Here is a 24,211-nt window from a genome sequence, read left to right as displayed (position 1 = left end):
TAAAACTAAAGGACTCCTTCACAACTTAGAATCCTAATTTAACAAGGACTCTTCAATAACTTAACAAATATGGACCCAGATTAAAAAACAAAAGTAGATCAAGGGTCCCACAAACATATTGGACCCAACTAAACCCTAAGTAGACTCAACCGAAAGGTACAAAATACTCCTGCTGGTACTAGGGGCCACAGGGTTTGGGCCTTTGGGGAAACAACCCTAGGCCCTGTTTCGGCCCTGGATCTGGTTCGGATCATTCCCATTATGTCTTCTCCATGGCCCTTGAAGTCTTATCCTGGACTCTTCAGTCTAGTATGGATGAGTGCCTAATCTCTGCCATGCTTAAATACAAGGCCCTGACGTACTCCTACCTTGCATTTGCCGATGTTCTCATAACATTTTCCAAAGATGATCATCATCTGTTGGTTCCATTTTGTCTTGTTTATGCTAGTTGGAATCCTGTTTGTCCTTCAGATTAACCACTCATATCCATTCTTTTCAGCACCAGTGTTCCTAGAGTAGTTAAGAATGACCTGCTTGTAACATATGGGTTCTCTTTGGTTACTTTCATGGCTAAGTACCTAGGCCTTTCTTGATTCCTTCCAGGCAGTTCACCGCTCTAATCTATGCCTTCTTGCACCAGATGCTCCAGCTATGGACTTATGGTGGCTGTCTTAAGTTGGTCAGATGTGTGCTCCAGTAATCTTACATTTATTGTGTGACATTTAAAGGTTTTAGAATTCTTTTGAGTATGATGCATCCTTTGATCTTGAGCCAAAAGCATATGTCCAAGCAGGCACAATCTGGTCAGTCTGATGCTAGCAAAGTCAATTTGCTATATGATAAGAATCATCCTTACCTAGGAAAGTTTTCTGCAAGTACTCTTCTAGAGATTCTTTCCATTAACTTTTTATAGAATTTATAAGTATATGACATCAAAAGGGCGAACCTGGTACCAAAGGCTTCCGCACAAGATGAGTCCGCTCCGGGGGGGGGGGGCTTTTTCCTACACAGCCTTACCCCAAATTTTTTTTTCCGAGAGGCTGTTTTGATACTTGACCTCAAGGTACAGCTGTGGTCCAACCATTGCGAATGCTGCCCTTAATGACATGAATGTTATTGAAACTAAATATGTGCCATTTCCTTGACCAACATTTGTCTAGATATCATTTAGAATCTCATGTGAGGTACTATTACGGGTGCTTTATTTTGTGTAGTGTCAGAGGAACTGTATTACTGACTCCCAAGGAAAAAGGTCTGTCTATGCTTTTCTTTCAGCTGTAAATTGGCAGATGAGTTATCCTTTTGACTATGCAGCCACTATTTGCCTTGAAACGTGTAGATGTTAAGCTTGAGATAAAATTAGTTACCACCTAATCACTGTCATGGGAATTACTCACAAAATATGGAGGTGATGTATCTCAACTTGATCAAATAAATTGGCCGTGACTGCTTCATAACATCATTCTTGAGAAAATGTTCTTCTGAGTGACTTGTCAAAATGTTTCTGCTTAACAAAATGTTTTTTTGCCCAACGTGTCATCATTAGTGATGTAATGTGATTTACATACTTCAGAACAAAAATTACTTGTTTCATTGTGCCCTATACTGCATGAGAATTTATAGAAGGAATGTGTTGCAGGTTGCTATAGTTTTCAAAGAGAGCTGTTCCTTTGTGCTGGATATCCTATTTGTGGTATATCTTAGCATAGGAAGAGTAATGAGGGAATCTTCCAGCAAAAGGTATTAATTCTTTTAAGCGGTGTTCTCAAAATCTCCTTCCATTCATGATAATCATGCTGTTCGAGTTTATGTCTTAATGGGTACTTGTGTCGCTACTTTTTATAAGTCATAACAAGTTTTAGTTTTCCTCTGTACTTTTAACCCACTAGGGAGGCCTATGTAATATCAAGATTTATTACTAATGAAGAAATAGGTGTAGTGTTTGTGTTTTATGTACTCACACATTCGATTCTTTATCTCCTTCTCCCATCTTTAACTGCGACTTCTTGCTCCTTGCTTGAGCTGATCAAAACCTTACTTTTCACAGTTGAATGAGTTTTATTTATTTATTTGATTTTACTATATAAGTGGCCTTTGTGTTTATCTTTTATCAAATGTAAAATGTTATATTTATGACCTGAGATAGTTTACAATAGAATAGAATGAGAAGAGGGGGAGAGACAGGTCTCATGATGCTCTTCTCCCTAACATGTTTTATTGAAGTCAAAGATCCAATCTCAGTCTAGGAATACTTTCCTAAACTGAGTTACAAAAAAGTAGTAGATATCACACCCACAAAAAAGAAGCTACTCAAAAAGTTACCAGATTAGAGAGATCTTCAAATATCCTCCAATTTGATTGGAAGATCTTCAAATATTACCATCTTAAATAGACGTGCTTGACATCCAAGCAACAAGAAGAAAAGGAAACAAACTGAAATAGAAAGAAACTATTAAGGGAGGAACAATGAGCATGTGCATAACCCATGTGAACCCCCACTGTACCCAAAGATCAGGCCTCTTTACAATGATATTCGTTAATACTCCCCCTCAAGCTGGAGTATACATATTAAAGGCTCCAGCTTGGAATAATAAGAACATACATAAAAAACTTCATAGTCTTGAGCACAGATGGCAATACAAACATCGATAAACAGAGGACTTCACCTAGGATATAATCAACAACAACTTAAGTATCTTCATGTCAAATGAACCATCCAACAATGAGATGATAAGCTATAGCATAGTAGCAACAATAATATAAAAGGTTCTATCCAAATAATACCAATAAGGATAAGTAGCAATTGTCTCAAAAGTGTAGCATCTCTGGTGGCTACCTCATAAGAGATAGGTTGTAGGGAGGAATCTCCACAAGAGAAGACAAAAGTGCAGCTCCAATGTCCACACAAGTAGATCATAGTGCAGCTCTAGCATCCACACAAGTATATGAAAGGTGCAGCTCTAATATCCGCATAAGCAGATAAAAAGTGCAGCTCCGATGTCCACATGTAAGCTCCTCGTAAGAAGGCAAGTAGTAGGTAATAGACAGTATAGGTTATTGTGGATAGAGTAGGTAAGTAGAAGGCAATATGGGCTACTACGGACCAAGTTGGTGGGTAAAAGACAATATGGGTTACTCGTGTTGTTTTAAAATACCATCATAGGATAAAAGTGTCCACTTCAAAAAATCTTGAGTAGATATTGAACAAGTTTTCAATCTCCCCCTCATGTGTAACACTATGTGGACAAATTATGATAACTAATGATTAGTATCTTAAAGGTATAAGCACCACAAATGTCTAAAGAAAATTCCCAGAAGCAAGAACCATAGGCATAATCTTCAAGTACTCAGTAACCATTGGCAGGTTTTCTGTGGGAAGAGGTAGTAAAATGGTTACATCTTCGTAATCCTTGATGTGAAGATAAGACGGTCTAAGTCATAGCTGGTACAATGATTAGTCCCTTGGAATAGCAGCAGATGGGCAGCAACTGGTAGAATCTGAATATCCCCAAAGACAACTCTCAAAATTGCAGGAGAAACTAAGAACGCAAAACTCAGATTAATGGCTATATACCGTGTAATTGAACTTGCAGTTTAGAAAGTCAGAGCAGTAGAAATGATGAAGAGAAGAGTGGAAGAAGGAGAAGAGAATGAGGAGAATGAGGAGAGAGGGAGAGAAAGTTCACATGATGCTCTACTCCCCACACATGCTTTATTTAAAGTCCCAAAAAAAAAAAAAAAAAAAAATCCAATTTCAGTCTAAGAATACTTTCCTAAAATGAGTTGCATAAAAAAAGGAAGTAGACAGTACTCCTAGAAAATAAATACTATTTCCAGATTAGAGAGATCTTCAAATATCATCAAATCTTGTTAGCAGATCTTCTAATATCTTCAATTATTATTATCCTACTTAGACGTGCTTGATACCCAAGCTACAAAAAGGAAAGGAAACAAATTGAAATGGAAAGAAACTAAAGTAGGGAGGAACAATGACCATTGTGCATGACCCATGTGAACCCCCCAGATACACAAGGATCATGCCCCTTTACAATAACAATGTTTAACAGTCTTTGTGTCGCTGAAAGCTGAAGCATTTGGTCCTTCTGTTGCTCCAATATAGGATCCATTGACTTTTTGGTGATCTATAATTGCAGAAAATATGGTTCACTAGAAGACTCACTTATCTCATGCAACTCGGAACTAGAGGATGATCTTGAAGATTCTGTATGTCTTTTTACTGTTACCTACAATTTCCAATGTTATTTGAAGATATTTTCTCAGTTTTCTGTTTTTTTCCCTTCCCTTTTCCTGCTTGGGGGGGGGGGGTTGGAGTGGTGTTTAGAATTACAATAAATTACAGTTATTTACTTCTGAGCAAAGCAATGCGTTCTCTTTTGGTTGATAGATAAGTATTTCAAATTGTCAGTTAGGTGTCCTCAAAAGTAGATTGAACCTGTATACCTTCATTATCTATAATGACCCAAACCCGGTTAGGGTTAAAAGGCACTACGTCACAGGCAGTGGTCAAATGACCATCCATCATACCATCCAATTAAAGTCACTGTCCTGATACATATATAAACATTGGTAGTCTAAATTAAAGGTAAACACGAGAGTTTCTTAGAATGCATAAAGTAAAAAAGTAAGAATGGTGGTAAGTTATTACATTTCTGATCCTTTTAACATCCTATACATCAATTTCTACATGTAAGTATAAGTGGACAGTTCTGATAGGCCTCTCAAGTCCTATCCTCAAAAAATCAAGCATCCTGGCACTTGTAACTGAAAATATCAGGAGTTGTACGTATGTACCCTTCGGCCTTGTCATCTGAAAAAAAGATCAACAAAATTGGGATGAGCTAAAAGCCCTGTGGTGTGAAGATGTTATAACACAAATAGTGCATCTGTGCTTATGCAATGATGAATAGTTCACTGTTGGTTAGGTCCAATTATTATCTAACTACTGAATGTGCAAAAATAGCTGAGTTCAGCCAGGGCTCCCATCACCTATTCTATTATGCATCCCAGTCACTGCAGCCTGGGAAGGAATGTAGCAGCTCTTCTTGGATATAGCACAAGACCATGAGGTCATGCTCCAGTTTTAACTTATCTAACTGGACCACATGTCTGTGAGGAACATGCTCTGGAATTTTTTTGGTTTTCCCTAGACCACATGTCTAGAAGGATCATGCTCTACTATTACCAATTTATGACATTTTTCTGCCAAAAACAAGACAAAAACATTTTTTACCAGACCATATGTTCCAAAGGGAATGTACTTTAGAATTAATATCAAATAAAACCTCATTCACTACATAACACCCCCTACCAAAGAGGGATGGCATACGGGGTACTGTTATTGAATTAACTTTCAGTTCATATATTTCAGTTTCTTTCTCTTCCCATTTTATGGACATAACCACCATCATTTGTTTCATGCTTATACACATCATTGTTATCATGTCATTACATAGATATGTATCATTGTTGTATTGGTTTGCTTGGATGTTCCCAAGTGGCAACGAGTATTTTTTACTTTATTTGTATCAATTTCCTGTGGAGGGAGTCAAAGTTTGGAAAATGCTACCATTAAGTAAATTGGCATAAGGTGTGTTGACCAATGGAGGAAGGGGATATTGGTATCTGATCCCTGGAGGAATTTTGTCTATCTATGAGAATAAAAATTTAATGGTGGATTTCATCAAAAAATTTACAAATGGAACTGGTTTTTCTGAGCAAAATTTCTGAAAAGCAATCATATAATCTTTGCCAAGGGTGATATCAAGGGGTCTAAAACTAGGCTGGGCCTTGTGTGTAAATGATCATCTTGGTCGGAGAAGGAAATGTATTATTTTGGTTGGATGATTGGCTGAGGGAGGGTCCTCTTGTTGACTTTGTCGATGGAGTTATGTACTTGGATTTGGATACCAGAGACAGAGATGTAATTGATTAAGAATGCCTATGGGATCTTACCACAGTTCATCTCATTGACAATCAATTGATTTGTGACAAGATTTTAAGTTGCAATATCTTCAGCTGTTCTTCAATTCATTGGTTTAGCATACTATGTTCTACTTCCCTATTAGAACAGAATCTAAAGTCTAGTAGAAACTCATCAACACCAGCATATTTGAACTCGTAGCAACTTCAAGACAAATGATCAGGATGAAAGGATGAGATTTACACCTTCTCATTCCCTTCCCCTGCCAGCCCCACTCCACTACCACCTCTGCTGTTAGCAATCCATTTCACTCACCAATTTCCCCTGCCAACCTGCTTCACTTTGCAGCTTCCTCCTTGATGGAGCTCCCAGTTCAGCTTTGCCACACTTCCTCTAGAGAAGGCTTCTCTCTTCACCTTATAAGTCCTCTTGAAGATGGCTCCAAGTTTTCTGTCTGAACCCCTGGCCTTCTTTATGGGCCATACAATTTTCTATTTTGTTTGTGTTATTAACTTTTTTTATTGAAATTAATCATAACTAAATATTTTCTTTTCCTCCTGGCTTACTTTTTTGTCTTAGGGTGACACTCAGAGCTATTGGCACATCCTCACTTTCAAGTCTATCAATTCAGTATTGGACCGTGGTGTGCTTAAGCAGCTGGACTTTGAAGACCTAATTCAGCTACCCATCGACCTGAATCCTTCCACTTGCTACTGTAAACTGCAATGCTGTTGGGTAGCTGAGCAAAGTAAAAATCTCTCTCATCCATCTTTGTTTAGAGCAGTATGTTGTGCATATGGATGGCCTTATCTCCTCTTAGGTCTATTAAAGGTACTTTTTCCCAAGGTTCCTTTATTTCTTTTGTAGGGTTATTGCCTTTGTTAACTTGATTTATCCTTTACTTACAAGATAACAGATGACACATATACCTACTGTATATTTCATCTTTTGAGTTGTCCAGAAGACACTTAGCCACCATTAAATAATCTAGATTTAATGATTAGGATAGTTGAGATTGAGGCAGTGATACTGAGGAAAATGTAGTGGTAAGTAAATTGTTTCAGGCTGGTCATTTAATTTAACCTGCATGTGGATGTTTCATTTTGTTAGATGAGTTGCTATAACAGATTGACTTGTTTTTCGTTGAAGTGTTTGGAATTTTAGCAATGGCCAAAATGACAAAATCACTGACTAAATTTTAACATCATCTTGCTTTAGATATTGATAATGTTATCGTACACATTATATATATTTTTATTTATAGTCACACTATTTAAAGATGTACTAATCTTGATTTTGTCTGACTGTCAAATGCTCTTCCAATTAATATATTACCAATTTTCTTATTTCTATAGGTAATAAATGATTGTTTAGGTTTTCTTGGGCCCTTGCTTCTCAATAAATTGATCTCGTTTCTTCAACAAGGTAAACAAGTATTTGATAGGTTTGATGAGTTCATTTTTCTATGGTTGTTTTCTCTTCAGTCAGAATTGAAGAAGCACTTTAGATGTTCCTCAGCTCAAACCAGTTTTGTATTTTTACCATGGGGCTACCTTCTTAATTTATCTTGTTAAAAAATAGTGTAGGTTTCCTATAACTTTTCTTATTATTCTCTGAAATATTCCCTAAATAAAAAAAAACAACTTAATGAGGCCTCTCCTACGTAGTTAATGCATGAAGCAAACATGGATGTACACATTCTAATTCTTACCTAGGTGTATAATTGTCGCTTTTCTCAATGTTATTGTCAAAATTCTCATTCCTTGATGGAAAATATTATCATCTTTAGACAATCAGGATAATGATTTTCACCAAATGGAATTCCAGACAAGTTTTTTATGACATGAATATTTTTATATATACTTCAATAAAAATGTTGAAGATTTTTGAACGAGAGCTCAGACTAAATTATATATTTTAGGCAATCAAGATTGTCTCATTATTCAAATGGGTCAATTGGGCCTCAGAAGACTTTATTTTGGCCCATGCTTGGGTGCTATAGTCTTAGGCTTCTTATTTTGTTGTACTGATGCAATGGGCCTGATTTATAAGTCCATATTGTGGGGTCAAACAATGCACATGATTTATTAGTTAGGAATTTTTTAATTTTAGCTAGGATTTTAATTTTTGTCTTATTTTGGTTCCTAATCTTAAATTCTTAATTAGGATTTGATAGTGAATCCTAGTTCTATTTTGAGTATTTTAGAGTGATTAGTAGTCCTTTCATGAGTCAAATTAGGAATTTCAGGTCTATAGATATGTAATGAATCCCTATCAATTGGAGATGATTTGGATAAAGCAATGCATGTGGAATTGATATCCCAAACCTGATTTCTTCACCTTTCTTCTCATTCTTCCCCCAAAGAAGATCTTCAACTATTCAAGCTGCTGTTCAAAAAGATTTTCAGTAACTTCTTTTGTTGACAATATGAGTGTATGCCATGTTGGAACTTATGCCATCTTTTGGGCTTAGATAATGTTGCCTCTGATATGTAAATAGTTCCAGACTTCCAGTATGAGGTATTGATTTTAAAATGAACAGAAGCATATGACATTTTGGTGCCCTTTTTTGTGTGGCCTTCAGGTTCAAGTAATTTCGAAGGCTATGTTTTCGCAATATCCTTGGGCCTTATTTCCATATTAAAGTATGTATGTTCTTCACTTTGATCATACCATATGAACTTTGTATTTTACTTCCTGAACTTCATCACTTACATATAAAGTGCCCGAGTCTACCTTTTCCCATGAGGCAACTCTTGAGAACTGCTACATTTTGTTTCTGTGGGCTGTTATGTTGCTGTTCCTTTTCCTGTTCAATGTGACTCTTTTTTTTTTTTACTTTGCTCTGTAATATTCAACTACGTCTTTTTCATCTTTGCTTTAATCCCTGTTTTGCTTCCAATCTAGGATGGTAGTTATTTATTCAGAAATCTGGTTCCTGAAAGGCAGTTGTTGAAGGAAAGAGAATGTCTTCATCTCCTTTTGTTTCTGTACCAAAAAATATGGATTATTGGAATTTGAAGGTTTAAAATGTGCAAAGAACATAGATTGTAGTTAGCGTACAGTGCATAGATTAACAAACAATATAAAATAAAAAGAAAAATCAAGGCAGGAAAACTTAACTGTAAGAAACCGAAAGTTGTCATGAAGCGATGGCACCAGTTATCTCCAAGAGTCTTGACATTAATATCTTCAAGTTCTTTGGACACAGCAGCATGGTCAGCTAGGAGTCAACATATAAAACCAATTAGCCATGCTAAAGTTCTCCCTTCTGTCTTCTTTCTCTCTCTTTTCCCGGCAATAGGTCTTTTGTTCCTTTCATGAAGAACCCCATATCTAAAGGGATAAGCTAGAAAGAGCTGATATTTAGGGGAGCAAGGTTAACATGTGACCAATGGACAATATTCTTTTGATAGTATATGGAAACATATCTGGTAACATGTTTATACACTGTCAGTGTAAAGATATGTGAGTAATTGTTGTTCTGTTTCTTATTACCTTTCTTCACGTATGTAAGGCTCTGAGTACATCCTAATAAAATTCTATTGTTATATATATTGATAATTGCTACTTTATTAGGAGTTTCCAACAGTTGAGACATCATTCGATCATTTGGATAAAAATGAGTTTGGATAAAAATGAGGATTGAGAAGGCAAGGATTTATGAATGTCAATGTTATAACTGATTTAGATTCTTATTAGTATGAAGGGAAGTATAGTAATGAATAATGATGACTTCTCGATAAATGGGGTGTTAATTATCAATTAGCCCTTTACAGTTAATGTCGACAAAATTTAAAGTTAGTACAAGTTGGACAGAGAAGGGCGAGACTATAATCAGCCAGGCCCAAGCTTTGAAAAAGCCAGGATGAGGGAGAACAAAGGCTGGTTCAGAAAAGGGTTTAAAAAATCAGGTATTATTCATGGAATAGTAACTGCTCCGGTTACGAAGGAAAGAATATCACATGACCAAGGTTTTCCACATGTGATGAACTAATCTAAACTGGTTGAAAAATGAAACTTGTTGAAACTACCAAAACTCGGTTTTTTGAAATCCGTTAAAAACATGTCAATGAACTGTAATCTTGTACTGTTCACAGAACAGTGATCTCAGCAGAATCAGCCTGTAAAACAGCCTTACTACACACAATCTAACACATAATGAGTGACATACAAGAAGCCTGTGAAGGAATCAGCCATCTTTCTTTGTTTCCTGAGTAATATGCTTAGGTACTCCTCAGCTTGTTCTGCAGTTCCAGCTTTTCATACTTTATTGCATTGAATTATCATAAACAAATTTTCTTATTATTTGTAACCAAATTGTACTACACTGCCTTATGTATCTGGCCCTAATGCCACAGGTCATTTCTGGATACTCAGTACACTTTTCGTCTTTCCAAACTAAAGCTAAAGCTACGGTCAAGTATCATGATGAGCATATACCAGAAGGTTACCATCAATTTTCCCTGAGATTTTCTTGACGTACCTATGTAAACTACACATGTTGTCATGCACGGAGAAATTTGTCATTAATTATTTTGTTTATGTAATGGTCAAGAGTAAAAGGTTGAGTAGACTGACAATTCTTTTAGCTTGTTGCCTTGTCTCACAATGGAGTAAATTATTGGTTTCACAAGGTGATAACAAGTCCATTTCACATATTAGTTTAATCTTCTGGTACCAATAAATTTTTTTCTGCTGCAAATTTGGTTTGGTTGCTTTCTTTATTCAGCTATCCTAAAATTCTAATTCCATTAGTCATACCTACTATCTTTAGCCTTCATGTATTACTGGAGTTACTCTTAGGTGCCATGCTGATCTTTTCTCTTGAATGAATGGCCAAAGGTTGAAAGATGACAGTCGAACATTATGCTTGGGCTTATGATTTCAGTTTTCAATGATTATCATAACAATTCACATAAGGCCGATGGTTTACTCCTTTTTACACTTTTCCAAGTTTCACTTGTGAGAGTAGGGACTGAATGGTCCTTCCATCCATCACATAATTTCTGTTTTCTATAACAAGGAACTTGATATGCTTTTTCCACAATTCTCATGGATTTTTCCCCCTTGACAGTGCCTACATGTTAGCCTTGCAGAAAGAACCAAATTCTCGGAGGGGGAAATTCAGACATTCATGTCAGTTGATGCTGATCGTACTGTAAACTTGTTTAACAGTTTCCATGATATGTGGAGGTTAGTATTTCTTGTCCTCTTCCTTTTTTTGATAAGTAATTTTTGAATTATAGAAGAAGATATTACAGAATACGGAATCCCCTAGAACCTTAAATGGAGGGGATTCCAACCAAAGATGGCACTGGAGTCATCTATAAGCTTTTCACTACATGTCTGGTTCTACATTACTTGGATCAAATTTGAATACTGATTTCTTTTCAGTCCCTAATGATTTTCTTTTTGCATATGCATATTATAGATTGTGTGAAGTTATCCACAATTGCCCCTTAGGACAAACCTCTCCTGATCACCCAAATTATCTTTCATGTTGCCTGTTGAATGAGGCCCAAATCTAATGAAAAGATAAACTCTGAACCCTGCCCAGATGTCAAGTTTCATCCCAGCACAATGTTGGCCAAGTGACATAAATCCTTGAAAGCTGTTGTCAAACTCCTCCTGATTCACAAATTCCTTAAGAAAAAATAAAGTATGATTTGAGTTTCTATGATAGATTACATAATTCACATTCCACTGTATGCTCCTATTTTCAGCAGCAATTGACATGAAAATCCGACATATACTTCATTGTCCTTGCCAATACAAGATGGTAACCATTGTATGAGCGGCATCAATTGGATGGTGTTATCCTTCAATTTTTTTGTCATTTAATGTTTGTTAGTGCCATACAAGGTTATTTTCATCATAGTTTCTCATTGATGCATTGCTTTAATTCCTTTAATGTATTGAATTCTATAATAAGGATTGATTACTGCTTATGTTTTTGTTATCTTTGGTCAATGATTGTTAAATAATTTCCTTTAACAAATACTCCATAAACTATTATAGAATTTCTTGTGTATGCGTGTAAAATTATCGGTTAATACATTTATCATCCAAGTACCAAAGCAATTGGTGTACATCTAAGCAAGATAACTTTTTTTAAGAAATTAAAAAGGGCGTACCCAGTGCCGAAGCTCCCACACTGTGGGGTCTGGGGAAAGGACTTTCTAGGCAGCCTTACCCCTGCTTTGCAGAGAGGCTGATTCGAACCTGCGACCTCCAGCGCACAATGGAGAGACTCCACCATTGCGCCAGGCTCGCCCTTCAACTTTTTTTAAGAAATTATTTGACTAAATTTCTCTGGATGTTTCAGCTTGCCTTTACAAATTGGAGTGGCCCTTTATCTGTTGTATACACAAGTCAAATTTGCCTTTATTTCTGGAGTTGCAATAACTATCTTGCTAATACCAGGTATTGACTTTACTTTTTGACTTGCTAATCAAAATTGTCCTGTGTCAATGGTCATGACTAAGATTTTGTTGGTTGGTTTGGTTGTTTTTACTTGTTCAGTTTATTATTTTCTTGCTGCCCAAGTGAGGGCTTTTACGTAACTTTGTATTCCTTATATCAATATAAACAAAGGGCTTGGGAATCACATTGATTCATTCAAGCCATTCTACCATAACCGATAGTCTCAACATGGCATTAGAGCCAAGGACCAATTAGGAAAAGAAAAAAAAAAAAGAAAGGCAAATAACAACAATAAAAATTGTTTCTCAACCATCGCTGACCTGCAATCACTATCACCGCTGCTACTACACCACTCCACAATCCATTGCTGACCTGTAACCACCATTCGCAGACCTGCAAAACCCATCGCCTTGACCTGCAACTTCCTAACAAGCCATCACCCACCACCTTCCCTTCTTTTCCCATCGATGCAACCAGCAAATTATTGCAGAACCATCATCTTCTGTTTTTTTCTTTCTTCTTCTCCATTACCTGTAACCTGAAACTAGTGACTCTTCTTCAACTTGTTTTTGCAATTGAGCCCAATCTAGAGGTCTCGTTTTTTCCCCTCTCATTGGATCTTTTTTGTTTCGTATTTTTCCCTGTCGAAGTAAGAAGAAAGGGTATAGAACCCTAAGAAGAAAGGGTATAGAACCCTCTGAACCGAACCAGAATCAGACCCAACCAGAACCAAAAAAATTTAAAAACCCAAATAACCCTAGGATGGTAGTTCTTGTGACAAACAGCCCATGCATCTTATACCATCATTTTTAAAATAAATAAATGAAAAAGAAGGATGATATTGTTCCTTCCCTTATGAATCCCTAAATTTATTTGGGTGGTCAAGCTATTCAATTCTGCGACATTTTATTTGTTTCAAAATAGAGAAAACTAAAGAACAACAGGAAGGGTTTTTTTTTTTTTTTTTTGCAAACATTGCAACCATTGAAGTAGTACTGCTCCCATTGGCTCCAAACATTATCCCACTATTCCTTCTCTTTCGGTAAGACTTGATGGAAAAAATTATTGATTTGACCTCGAATTGCATACCTAACTATTGCCGGAAGAGCTTTGGTTGGACACATTATAGGCACTAGCATCAAGCCTACAATTGCGGGAACTTCTTAGGAGAAATGGATCTTGAATGACTCTCTTATCATGTCGTTCCTTTTGAATTCCACGAATCCAAATATTGCCTGTGGACACCTATTGCTTAATACTGCAGCCTATATTTGGAAGACTACTGCGGAAACATATGGACAGTCGTGGAATGATGCACAGGTTTATGAGTTACAGAAGAAGCTTCATAAGACAACGCATAAGGAATTGACTACAGCTTAGTACTATGTTGAATTACGCTCTCTTTGGCAGGAGTTGGATCACTATGGGGACTATCACCCACGAATTCTGATGATGTGGCTGCCTATAGGAAGCATGTTGATATGATTCGGGTATATGACTTCTTTGCTAGGTTGAAAGTGGAGTATGATCAGACATGGTGGGAGATCTCGCGAGATATCTCGGTTTTTTCATAAACCGAGATGAGATCAAGGGCGAGATCTGCGAGATGGGATATCTCGCTCGAGATCTCGCCATATCTCGCCATATCTTGCTATATCTCGCTATATCTCGCCCCAAATCTCGCCATATCTCGCTGGATCTCTCAATTTTTACCAATTTTTTTGTAGATTTTAGCCAAAGTTTCACTTGCAACTACTCTTAGCACATCTACAAACATCAAAGAAAGCTCAATCATCCTCTACTTGTCTTATGAACTTATGCGTTAATGACTTATATAAAACTTCTAACGGTTGTATACTTTTATCATTCTATTCTCGAAAGTTAAGATTGTAATACTCATATGAATGTTATCTTGATGACATTTAAGTTATTTGATGTATTTGATACACATGATTTTCATTTATATGCCTTAAGGTTTTATAACCTTGCATTCTCTAATCCTACAATATTAATGGTTTTATATTATATGTTATATAACCTTGCATTCTCTAATCCTACAGCATTTCGGTTTCACAATATGGGTAGACTTAGAAATCATACTTAGGGCTATTTTCTCACAAATCCAAGGCCACTACTGTGTTCAAAAGGCATCAAATAGGCTAAATACCAAGTTTTAGCCTAACTGGGACCCTAAAACCCACCGAGATGGGCTACCGAGTTGACGCCCAAAAAATGGCATATCTCGACCGAGATCTCGCCGAGATGGTCTAGATCTCGCTCGAGAGCGAGATCTCCCACCATGTGATCAGATCAGGGTGCAAGTATTGAGTCACTCTCACTTTCCTACACTAGAATAGTCTTATGATCTTGTTTAGTGAGAGGAAAACTGTCATTTGGCCATGCTTCATGCTCTTATTATGGAGAAATCAGCCCTATAATCTGTTAGCACCAACTTTGATTTGACCAAGGAGATTGTCAAGTGTGAGCACTTTCATAAACTATATCATATCAAGGCCACTTGTTGGAAGCTCCATGGGAAGCCTTGCTGATTTTGAGCAAAGAAGGGCACAAAGAAAGGGAAAACCGAAGGCTAATCTTTCTGAGATTGTTTGCACGATACCCTCTGCAAACATTGGTTTTTCATTAGAGGAATTAGCTACTCTGCGACGTATTCTGCAGTCTTTTACTAGTGCAACCTCTACTATTGCTCCTTCCATGACTCATACCAACTCTTGTTTTGCGACACCAAGTAAAACTTTTACAAGTTCCATGCTTCTTCTTTTTCTACTCCTTGGATCATTAATACAAGAGCCACAGATCATATGACAGGTTCATCCTTTTTTTTCTTACATTATTCTCAAACCTCAGAGAAAAATAAAGTTCAAATTGCTGATGACACTTATTCTTCTATTTCTGAAAAAGGGATCATTTAGCATTCTCCATCACTTTCTTTGTCTAAAGTTTTGCATGTTCCTTCTTTCTCTACTAACTTGCTATTTATCAGTAGTCTTACACATGACTTGAATTGTAAAATGTAAAGTGATTTTTTCCTCATCTTACAGTGTCTTCCAGGATTTGGTAACGAGGAAGGAGATTGGATGTGGTAAACTGGACAATGAACTTTATCTGCTGGAATCGATTGGGAGATTTACTTCTGCTCTGGCTGCATCTTCTCATCAAGTTCGTAGGCTAGGTCACCCCCCTCTAGAAACTCTTAAGAAAGTATTTCTTGATTTAGTTTCTTTTTGTAATAAGGACGATTTTTTTTTGTGAAGCCTGCATTTTTGTGAAGCGGACTCGTTCTACTTATTTACCTTCCCTTCATAATAGAAAATCTATTCCTTTTGTGTTAATTCATATTGATGTGCGGGGTCCTTGTTGCCCATATGTCTATTATTGATCTTTGATACTTTATTACTTTCATTGATTTTCACTCTCGTTCTACTTAGATTTATCTTTGAATTTTTTTTTGAAGTTTTTCGATGTTTTTGAGATTTTCATAATGTGATTAAAACTCAGTTCAATGCCACTGTGCAAATCCTTCGTAATGACATTGGCACAAAGTATATTGATGATGAATTTTAGAGATATTTCTCTGACTTTGGCATAATACACCACACTAGTTATGTTAATACGGCTGCCCAGAATGGGGTTGTTGAAGAAAGAACCAGTATCTATTAAAGATAACTCGTCCTATTATATTTTCTATGAACGTCCCTGACTAATACTTGAGTGATGCTATACCCATTGCCTTTTACCTTGTGAATAGGATGCCCAGTAGAATACTTGGGTTTAAGTGTCCTAATGAGATTCTCCAGGGAGACTATAAATTTGTTATTCCTCTAGAGGTTCTTGGATGTGTGTGTTATGCCAGAATCACAACCCACTAGAGTAAGCTGGCTCCTTGAGGCCTACACTGCATATTTTTGGTGTATTCTGTTACTCAGAATGGGTATAAAATGTTATCATCCTCCTTCTAAGACAATCATTGTGTCTATAGATGTCATTTTTAGTGAGTCTTGCCCTTACTATACACTTCTTTAGGGGGAGAGTCCAAGAGGAGAGGTGTTCTTTCCAACCCTTCTTACCACACATACAGACTCGCACACACAAAACTTAGAACTTCAAGAAGAAATTCTTAACCATGGGGAATTCGGCCATCATACCCGAGGATTCCAATTCCCATCCTTCCTCAGAACTTTGTGGGGATCTTGGTAAGGGGGAGACCATTTCTGTGAGACAGACTATTGAGGTCTTTTAAAACAAAATTGATTAGAACAAGGAGGTGCAAACTTATTTGAGGAAGTATCCTAATCGGCCCAAACAGGTGGAGAAAGATAGCGTGCTACAACTCCAATCTTCCTATTCCTGCATTAGATTCTACTATTCTCCTTAAGGTATCTTCTTATAACCTTCCTATTGCTATTAGAAAAAGAGTTAGATCTTGTATTCAACATCCCATAGCTAAGTATGTCTCTTATGATTCTTTGTCTAACTCCTACCATGCTTTTATATCCTCTTTATCATCTGTTGTCGTTCCTAAGAGTTGGCAGGAAGCCTATGCTAATAAAAAGTGGAAGGCAGCTATGGCAGAGGAAACGCAGGCAATGAAGAAGAATGATACTTGGGAGCTAGTTACACTTCCTCTGGGGAAAAAAACCCATGGGCTACAAGTGGGTGTTTGTGGTTAAATAGAATATGGATGGATTGGTCAACAGGTTGAAGGCAAGAGTGGCTACAAAGGGCTTTACCTAGACTTATGGGATTAATTATTAGGAAACTAAACTAGACACTATTAGAGTTCTGTTGTCAGTAGCTGTGAATAAAGACTAGAACTTGCACTAACTAGATGTGAAGAATCCTTTCTTACATGAGAAGTTGGAGGAAGAAGTCTATATGTAGATCTCACACGGTTTCTCTGATGACAGCACTGCAAGGAAAGTATGTCGATTGAAGAGGTCAATTTATGGGTTGAAACAATCTCCTAGGTGTTGGTTTGGGTGTCTCCAGAAGGTAGTGACCTCTATTGGGTACAAGCAAAGTAATGCTGATTGCACACTCTTTGTCAAGAAGTCAGGTACCAAGATCACTCTTCTCATTGTTTATGTGAACGATATTGTTATCACAATGAATGATGGTGAAAAAATACTGGGCCTGAAGGACTTTCTTGGCAAAGCTTTTGAGATTAAAGATCTAGGAAAGCTATAGTACTTCTTAGGAATTAAGGTGGCCGAATTAAAGAAGGGTATATACCTATCCTAGAGGAAGTATGTTCTAGATTTATTATTAGAAATGGGAATGTTGGGTGGTCAGGCAATTGACACCCTTGTTGAGGCTAGAGCTAAACTTAAGGAGAAAGAGGGAGAACTAGTGGACAAAGGAAGATATTAAAGGCTGGTAAGGAAGCTTCTCTACTTGTCCCATACCAAGTCTGATATTGCTTATGCCGTCGGGCTAGTAAGTCAGTTCATGCATGATCCATATTCAGCTCATATAAATATATTTACTCGAATACTACAATATTTGAAGGAAACTCTTGGGAAAGGATACTATTATCACCGACAGATAATTTAAAGGTGGAAGCATATACTGATGCAGGTTGGGCTAGATCTCCTAACAGGAAATCAGTTTTTGGTTACTGTACCTTTGTTGAAGGTAACTCAATTACTTAAAGGAGTAAAAGACAAAATGTGGTAGCTTTGTTGAACACAAAAGCTGAATATAGAGCTATGTTTCGTGGAGCTTATTAGTTACTGTGGTTGAAAAGTCTACTGGAAGACATTGGAGTTGAAGTACCAAACCTTGTGATGTTGTATTGTGACAATAAGGCTGCCATTAGTATTGCCAATAATCCTATGCAATATGATCGAACCAAACACAATGAAATCAATAGCTTTTTTGTCAAAGGAAAGCTAGAATAAGGGCTGATCTGTATGCCTTTTGTAAGGTCTTGAGACCCAGTGGCTGATATTTTCACTTACGATTTGAAGGAGGGAGACTTCTTCCCTATTGTAGGCAAGTTGGGCATGACTAACATCTTTGCCTCAACTTGAGGGTGAGTGTTGGTTGGTTTGCTTCTTTTTACTCATTCAATTTATTATTTTCTTGTTGCCTAAGTAAGGGTATTTAGTATTTACATAACTTAAAATTCTTTGTATCAATATAAATAAAGGGTTTGGGAATCACATTGATTCATTCAAGCCATTCTACCATAATTGATAGTCTCAACAAATTTTATTTGACTATTGTATTAGAACTAGGATTTTAAGGAATGTATTATATCTGAGACGGAAACTTGGCAGATTGGTTAAATTGTGTTATTGCAACCTGTTGTCTGTTGTTTTTTTTTGTTTGTGTGATGAGTAGTTTTGTTACCTTTGTCTTAATAACAAATGAAACATTTCAAAAGAAGGAATGCATGTTTGTTACTCATTCAAAACATGGAAACAACCTCTTCTCTGAAGCAAGATGTTGACCCTTCAATTGTGGGATGGGAATTTTTTTTTTCTCTTTCTATTGTATCAGTGAGACACAAGATACACTAAAAAGACATTTGGAAGAATTATCCTTAAGATTAGGAGAAACAAGGTGAGTTTTTTCATCCAAAAAAAAGGTGAGTTTTTCCTGAACTACTTTGGGCTGTAAAACTCTGGCAAAGTCACATCCAACTGGTTGACGATCAGCTTGATGGTAGTAATAACTATGCCATTACTCAAGGTTTTCCCTTGCACAGGTTTCCAAATATGATGTAACTTTGATATTGGGAAAAACCAGAATTACTTTGGACCTTAATTGTTCTTGGAACAGTGGGAAGTGATAATCAATGAAGCTGATGTTCAGTTTACAGTTTCAGTAATGTTGTTTGAGCATATTTGGCTGGCTGAGGGTTTTGAAATCCTTACTTCTTGTTTGCAGTTAACAGATGGATTGCTACATTGATCGCAAGAGCAACAGAGAAGATGATGAAACAAAAGGATGAGAGGTATATAATAATGTTCTATTCTATATGTTAGAGTTCATGTTGTATTCCTCAGTTCTGTGGCAATTTATAGGTCCTCTCAAGTCTCAATAGGTATGCTATCCTTGGTCTGTTTGAAGGATCTGTCTTAATGTATTGACCAACACTATTATTGGTCTAACCCTGATTTTTCTTGCTTTATAGTTGGAATCTTTTTGAACTTTTTCTTCATGTCTGGAAACACTGACATCAATAAAGATTTGCATTAGAAAAGATATGAAAGACTATCAAATGCAGGTAACAGGAGTTAGTAAGACAAGAGAAAGAGGAGAGAAGGCCGGAAGTCTTCAGGAGAAAACAGGCATGTAGTTTTGATTAGAAATGTAAAAGACCACTTAGAAGAGTACAACTGTGCCCATGAGCGCTAAAAATTGCATAAAAGATCTTAAACCCAGAACTATATGCTGAAATATCTGGTTTGATAATTCGAACATTATCCTTCAAGCTGAAGCATATAACTCACTCATGCCCAGCTTAGACAGCCTCTCCAGCAAGCAGTACAAGATATAGGCTTTTTAAATATATCATCCAATATATCAGAAGAAAATTAAAGAGTATCAACCACCTTTTTCAAGACTTCTCCCATCACCAAGTGACAATCAACTTGTGTTTTGTCTTCTTGTGAAATACTAGGTTGCTATATTGATTGCAGCTTAATTTTCACAGAACATCTTCATAACTTTAGTAGCTGAAACTCCAACTTTTGAAGTAGTGACAACCACATTAACTTGGACGCTGCCTGATCTGTGGCTCTATCTATACTCAACCATAACTTTGGACCTTGCCATAGTCTTTTGCTTCTTTCTTCTCCATGGGACAAGGTTGCCACCAGCGAACATGCAATAACCTGTGGTAGACGGTAGACCTCCTATCAATATCAGGCAGTAATTGGACTTGATGTGCCATTTGCAAGAATGACAGGTGTATTGTGGGGATTATCAGAAAAAGAATCAAATAATGATATTTACTAGTCATACGTGCAGAAGCCCATGAATCCATAATTTAGGGTTCAGATGTAGTAGTCAAGAAAGTAGGTGAATCTGCATGAGCCAAAGTTGCAGCTGAATTGGAAGTCCCAACAAAGAGGTGGATGTCTCAAGATTTTGTAACCTATGCATCAATTGAGGAACCTCTTAATGGAAATTGGAGAATAAATCACCTGAAGACAGGTCAAGTTTGCTAGCATTGGAAGGCAAAATATCAGAACCACCATCAGGCATTCCATGATTGGCCAACTATCGAGATCATCTGGCTTTGCATGCCTAGACCAACAAGTCTCAACTATATGATTAGGCTTGCCACTTCAGTCTCACACAGGTTTGTTCCTTCCTCCCCCCCTTATGCCCTCCCCTATGATAGATACATCTGGCTCCCAACCTCCTCTAGCACCTCTGCCTGGAACATTATTGTTCCCCTAGCCAAAAATCCTTGGACCCCCTTGGTTTGGTTCAAAGGTCACATCCCACACCAACCATTATAATTTGGAGGTCCCTCAATGACTGTCTTCCTACCTAGACTTTTCTTATCCACCACCAGATACCTGTCCTTTATTGGGACTATAAGGAAGTCCTTGACCACCTTTTCTTCACCTGTTCCCTTTTGGGGAGTGGCTTAGCCTCCATTTGGACCGCTTTTACCAATCCTTTGGATTTGCTCGTGATTGCTCTTGGATCGTAAGATCATTCTCTAGCTCCTCTATTTGTGACTTTGCTGGTAAGCTAGTTTTTGGAGCTGCTACTTGCTGCTCCCCACTTGTGGTGGGGGAGAAACCTCAGTAGATGGACCTCCATTTCCTGGTCTTTGGACTCGATTTGGAGCATCTACTTTGGTGTCTTCTTTAAATTGCAGATGCTTCCCCCTCCCCCAATTGAGTATTCCCCAAGGAATAAGCTCATTGTTGTTGCCTGGGGTCTAGGCTCTTCCCTATAGTTCACTAGTTAAGGGTTTTTCCCTCCCCTCCCCCTTTTTGTATATATAGTTTCTCTTCTCTCCTTTTGGGTTTTTTTTGTTATCCTACTGATTTCATGGTGGTGCTTATAATCAAACATTGCCACAATCTTTCCTAAATTACTAGTGTAGTTGCATAGTATATCCAGTGGTTTAAAAGCAAACATACCATGTAAACAAAGATATTTGGCATGCGCAATTTAAGAAGATCACGAGTTGTCTATGAACATCTTGTAGTCCCTCAGAATGTATGGGAAGTGATAATGAAATTTTAGATGAGTTACCCACTGAGAATATTTGCATCAATTTTGTTCAGTACTTGACAAATGCCCATGTCTATTGATTCTATGTTTCCTGCTATGTTGGTCAGTTAATGATTTGGATTTGCGAATGGGGCATCATTTGATGTCCAATTAGGAGTTCTAAGGAAATGGAACTGGAGGAGTGCTGATCTCTGTTGAGTCTACTTGGTAGTTATTAGGTTACATAATTTCATCAAGAGTGAAGAATGGATCTCATGGCAAGGAGTTATGGTGACCGTGGTGTTTGAGGTCTTCCTAAGCACTTTGGCAATATCGAGGCCATAAGGCATCACCTCGATGAACAAGGCATTTTAGTGTTATTTTTAAGGCGAACCCGATGCTTAAGGCTTTCCTCATGAGCAAAATCCCAGGGGATCGTTTTCCTACGCAGTCTTACCCTAACAGTTTTACTGAGAGGTTGTTTTGATGCCTTGACCTCGGGGCTATAACTATGGTCCATGAGCCATTACACCAAGGCCTGCCACTGTATATAAATAATTTTTATTGCAAACTAACATGATAAATATTATATAGTATATCTCTCAGTATATTCTAAATAATATGAAAGAATCATCTGGGAAAAAACCAAATCTATCAGGGAAAAAGCCATTTCTTCCATCTGGCCTCGTTCGAGGCGATCCTATGGATTTTTTCGAGATTGGTCTTGGATTTTGAGATCCTTTCCAGGCTCTTCCATTTGTGATCAGATTGGTAAGCTAGTGTACTGTGCCTTGATCCATCACCTTTGGTGGGAGCGTAATCTTAGGATATGGACTTCCAAATCCCGAACCATAGATAGGATTTGGAGTGCCATCCATTTTGATGTCTCTTCTAGGCTGACTGCTATTCCCCATCCCCCTGTTGATGACACCCCAAGGAACAGGCTCATTGTTGTTTCCTGGGGTCTTAGTTCTGCTTTTTGGTCCTCTCCTTAGAGGCCTTGTTGTTTTGCTCTCGTTTCTTTAATATATTTATTTATTCATCCAAAAAAAAAAAATGAAAGAATCATTAAAAGCATTCATAGACTCACTAAAACTAAACATATTAGTCAACAGGAAAAAAATCAAAATAAGAAAGAAGAAATGGAACTTAAGACTGTATAAGAAAGAATAAAACTAGTGGTTTAATTTTCTTCTTTGAATAAGAAGTGGTCGAACATGTGTAGGAACAACATATGGAATTTCTAATTCGATGTTTTCTTTTGGCAAGAGGAGCATCTCTCTTCGCTCTTGTTTGTTTGGATGATTCTATGTGAGATAATGTACACACATAACATTGACAAGTTTAAAATATTGTTGAAGTATACGCAAGAACAATGGGCTGTTTTACTGTTCACATGAATAGTAACGTGAACAGTATTATGCCAGTGATGCTTGTTTCCTTTTTAGATAAGCTACTCTACTTTCTATTTCTAACGTAGGAATCTTGCTACACAAGTTTTGGAAGTTTTTATAAAGCATAGGTTCTATTTTCTGTTAGTTATTAATTTAGAACTTTCATTTTTCAATACTTTCTATTTTGGACAGATTTTAGGAGTTAGAAGACTATAAAATTATGTCCATAAGTTGTGCTCTTTATTTCCTTTTTTAGAGGACAAGATGGCTTGTTTCTCAAGTTGTAATCTTAGACTATTGATATCTATAAATAAGAGGCTGCGATTCTAGGAGTTTTAAGCTAGAATTGCAGGTTTATGTGATTCTTATAAATTTTTATTATTTCTTCTTCTTCTTCTTCTTCTTCTTCTTCTTCTTCTTCTTCTTTTCTTTTCTCCTTTTTTTTTTCCCTCTCTCTCTCAGTTCTCCTTGTTATTGCATTGTTTTGGTTGATTAAAGTTTATTTTCTAACATGGTATCAGAGTAGGTTTAATCAACATTTGTTTCTCTCTATGATTACCGGTTTGAGAGCCGTTTAGATTTTCAGTTTGAATAACAGAACCCTAGTTCAAGGAAGATGACAAACTATTAATTGAACTGGGGTTCCCATGGAGATTTAACATTCAAAATAATAATAATAATAAAAAAGTATAATGAAATTCAGTAGTTCGTTTTCTGTTTTCTGACCTTCCAATGGAAGTTTTGCTTGGATTGGAAGTACTGGTTCTCTATATCTTATTTGCGTACTGAGTTTTTTGCAATATATTTTCTGGTTTATGAATTTTTTGCAAGCTGACTTTGAGTTCTCTCATGAGATCTACGATCTGTTTGTGAGATCTAGTCTTTCTTGTCCTTGCTTTGACTTTGCTTTTAGCAATTAGTTTGGCTGTGGCAGTGCTGGTGGTTCCTCTTTGTGCAATTTGTGCAATCTGCTCCCCTCCGTTCCTTCCCTCTCCTCTAGGATTAATATGTCATTTTTTTTAAAAGTTCTGATATTTCTCTTGTTCCATGAGGAAGAAGATGTAGTTTTGGTTAGTTTTTTGTTCATATTCGTTCAATGTTGGGTCAGTTTTGGGTTCAATTTTTGGACAGTTTTGGTTCAAATCTAGATTCACTTCTTGGTTCAGTTTTGGGATCACTTTTGGTCCAATTCCTGGTGAGTTTTTATTCTGTTTCCTGATTCTGCTTCCCTGTTATGTTTTTT

General features: G+C 37.0%; 1 protein-coding gene across 2 annotated transcripts in view; it reads left to right on the top strand.

Moving 5' to 3' along the window:
* Positions 1-24,211, top strand: part of ABCC13 (multidrug resistance-associated protein 11) — an 84,999-nt gene that overhangs the window by 11,239 nt on the left and 49,549 nt on the right. For both annotated transcript variants that reach the window (XM_089149947.1, XM_089149946.1), the window contains exons 6-14: positions 1,640-1,740; positions 4,155-4,224; positions 6,521-6,772; positions 7,297-7,366; positions 8,526-8,586; positions 10,303-10,390; positions 11,019-11,137; positions 12,270-12,367; positions 19,283-19,349. In XM_089149947.1, coding sequence (XP_089006073.1) covers positions 1,640-1,740; positions 4,155-4,224; positions 6,521-6,772; positions 7,297-7,366; positions 8,526-8,586; positions 10,303-10,390; positions 11,019-11,137; positions 12,270-12,367; positions 19,283-19,349 — 926 coding nt within the window. The remainder of the gene's footprint in view (positions 1-1,639; positions 1,741-4,154; positions 4,225-6,520; positions 6,773-7,296; positions 7,367-8,525; positions 8,587-10,302; positions 10,391-11,018; positions 11,138-12,269; positions 12,368-19,282; positions 19,350-24,211) is intronic.

This window comes from Hakea prostrata, chromosome 3 (genome assembly GCF_041222555.1).
Source record: "Hakea prostrata isolate BN-2017 chromosome 3, UWA_Hpros_2, whole genome shotgun sequence".
Lineage (NCBI taxonomy): Eukaryota > Viridiplantae > Streptophyta > Magnoliopsida > Proteales > Proteaceae > Hakea > Hakea prostrata.
Note: the sequence above shows the minus strand (reverse complement) of the source record. Positions and strands in the feature narration are given on the sequence as shown.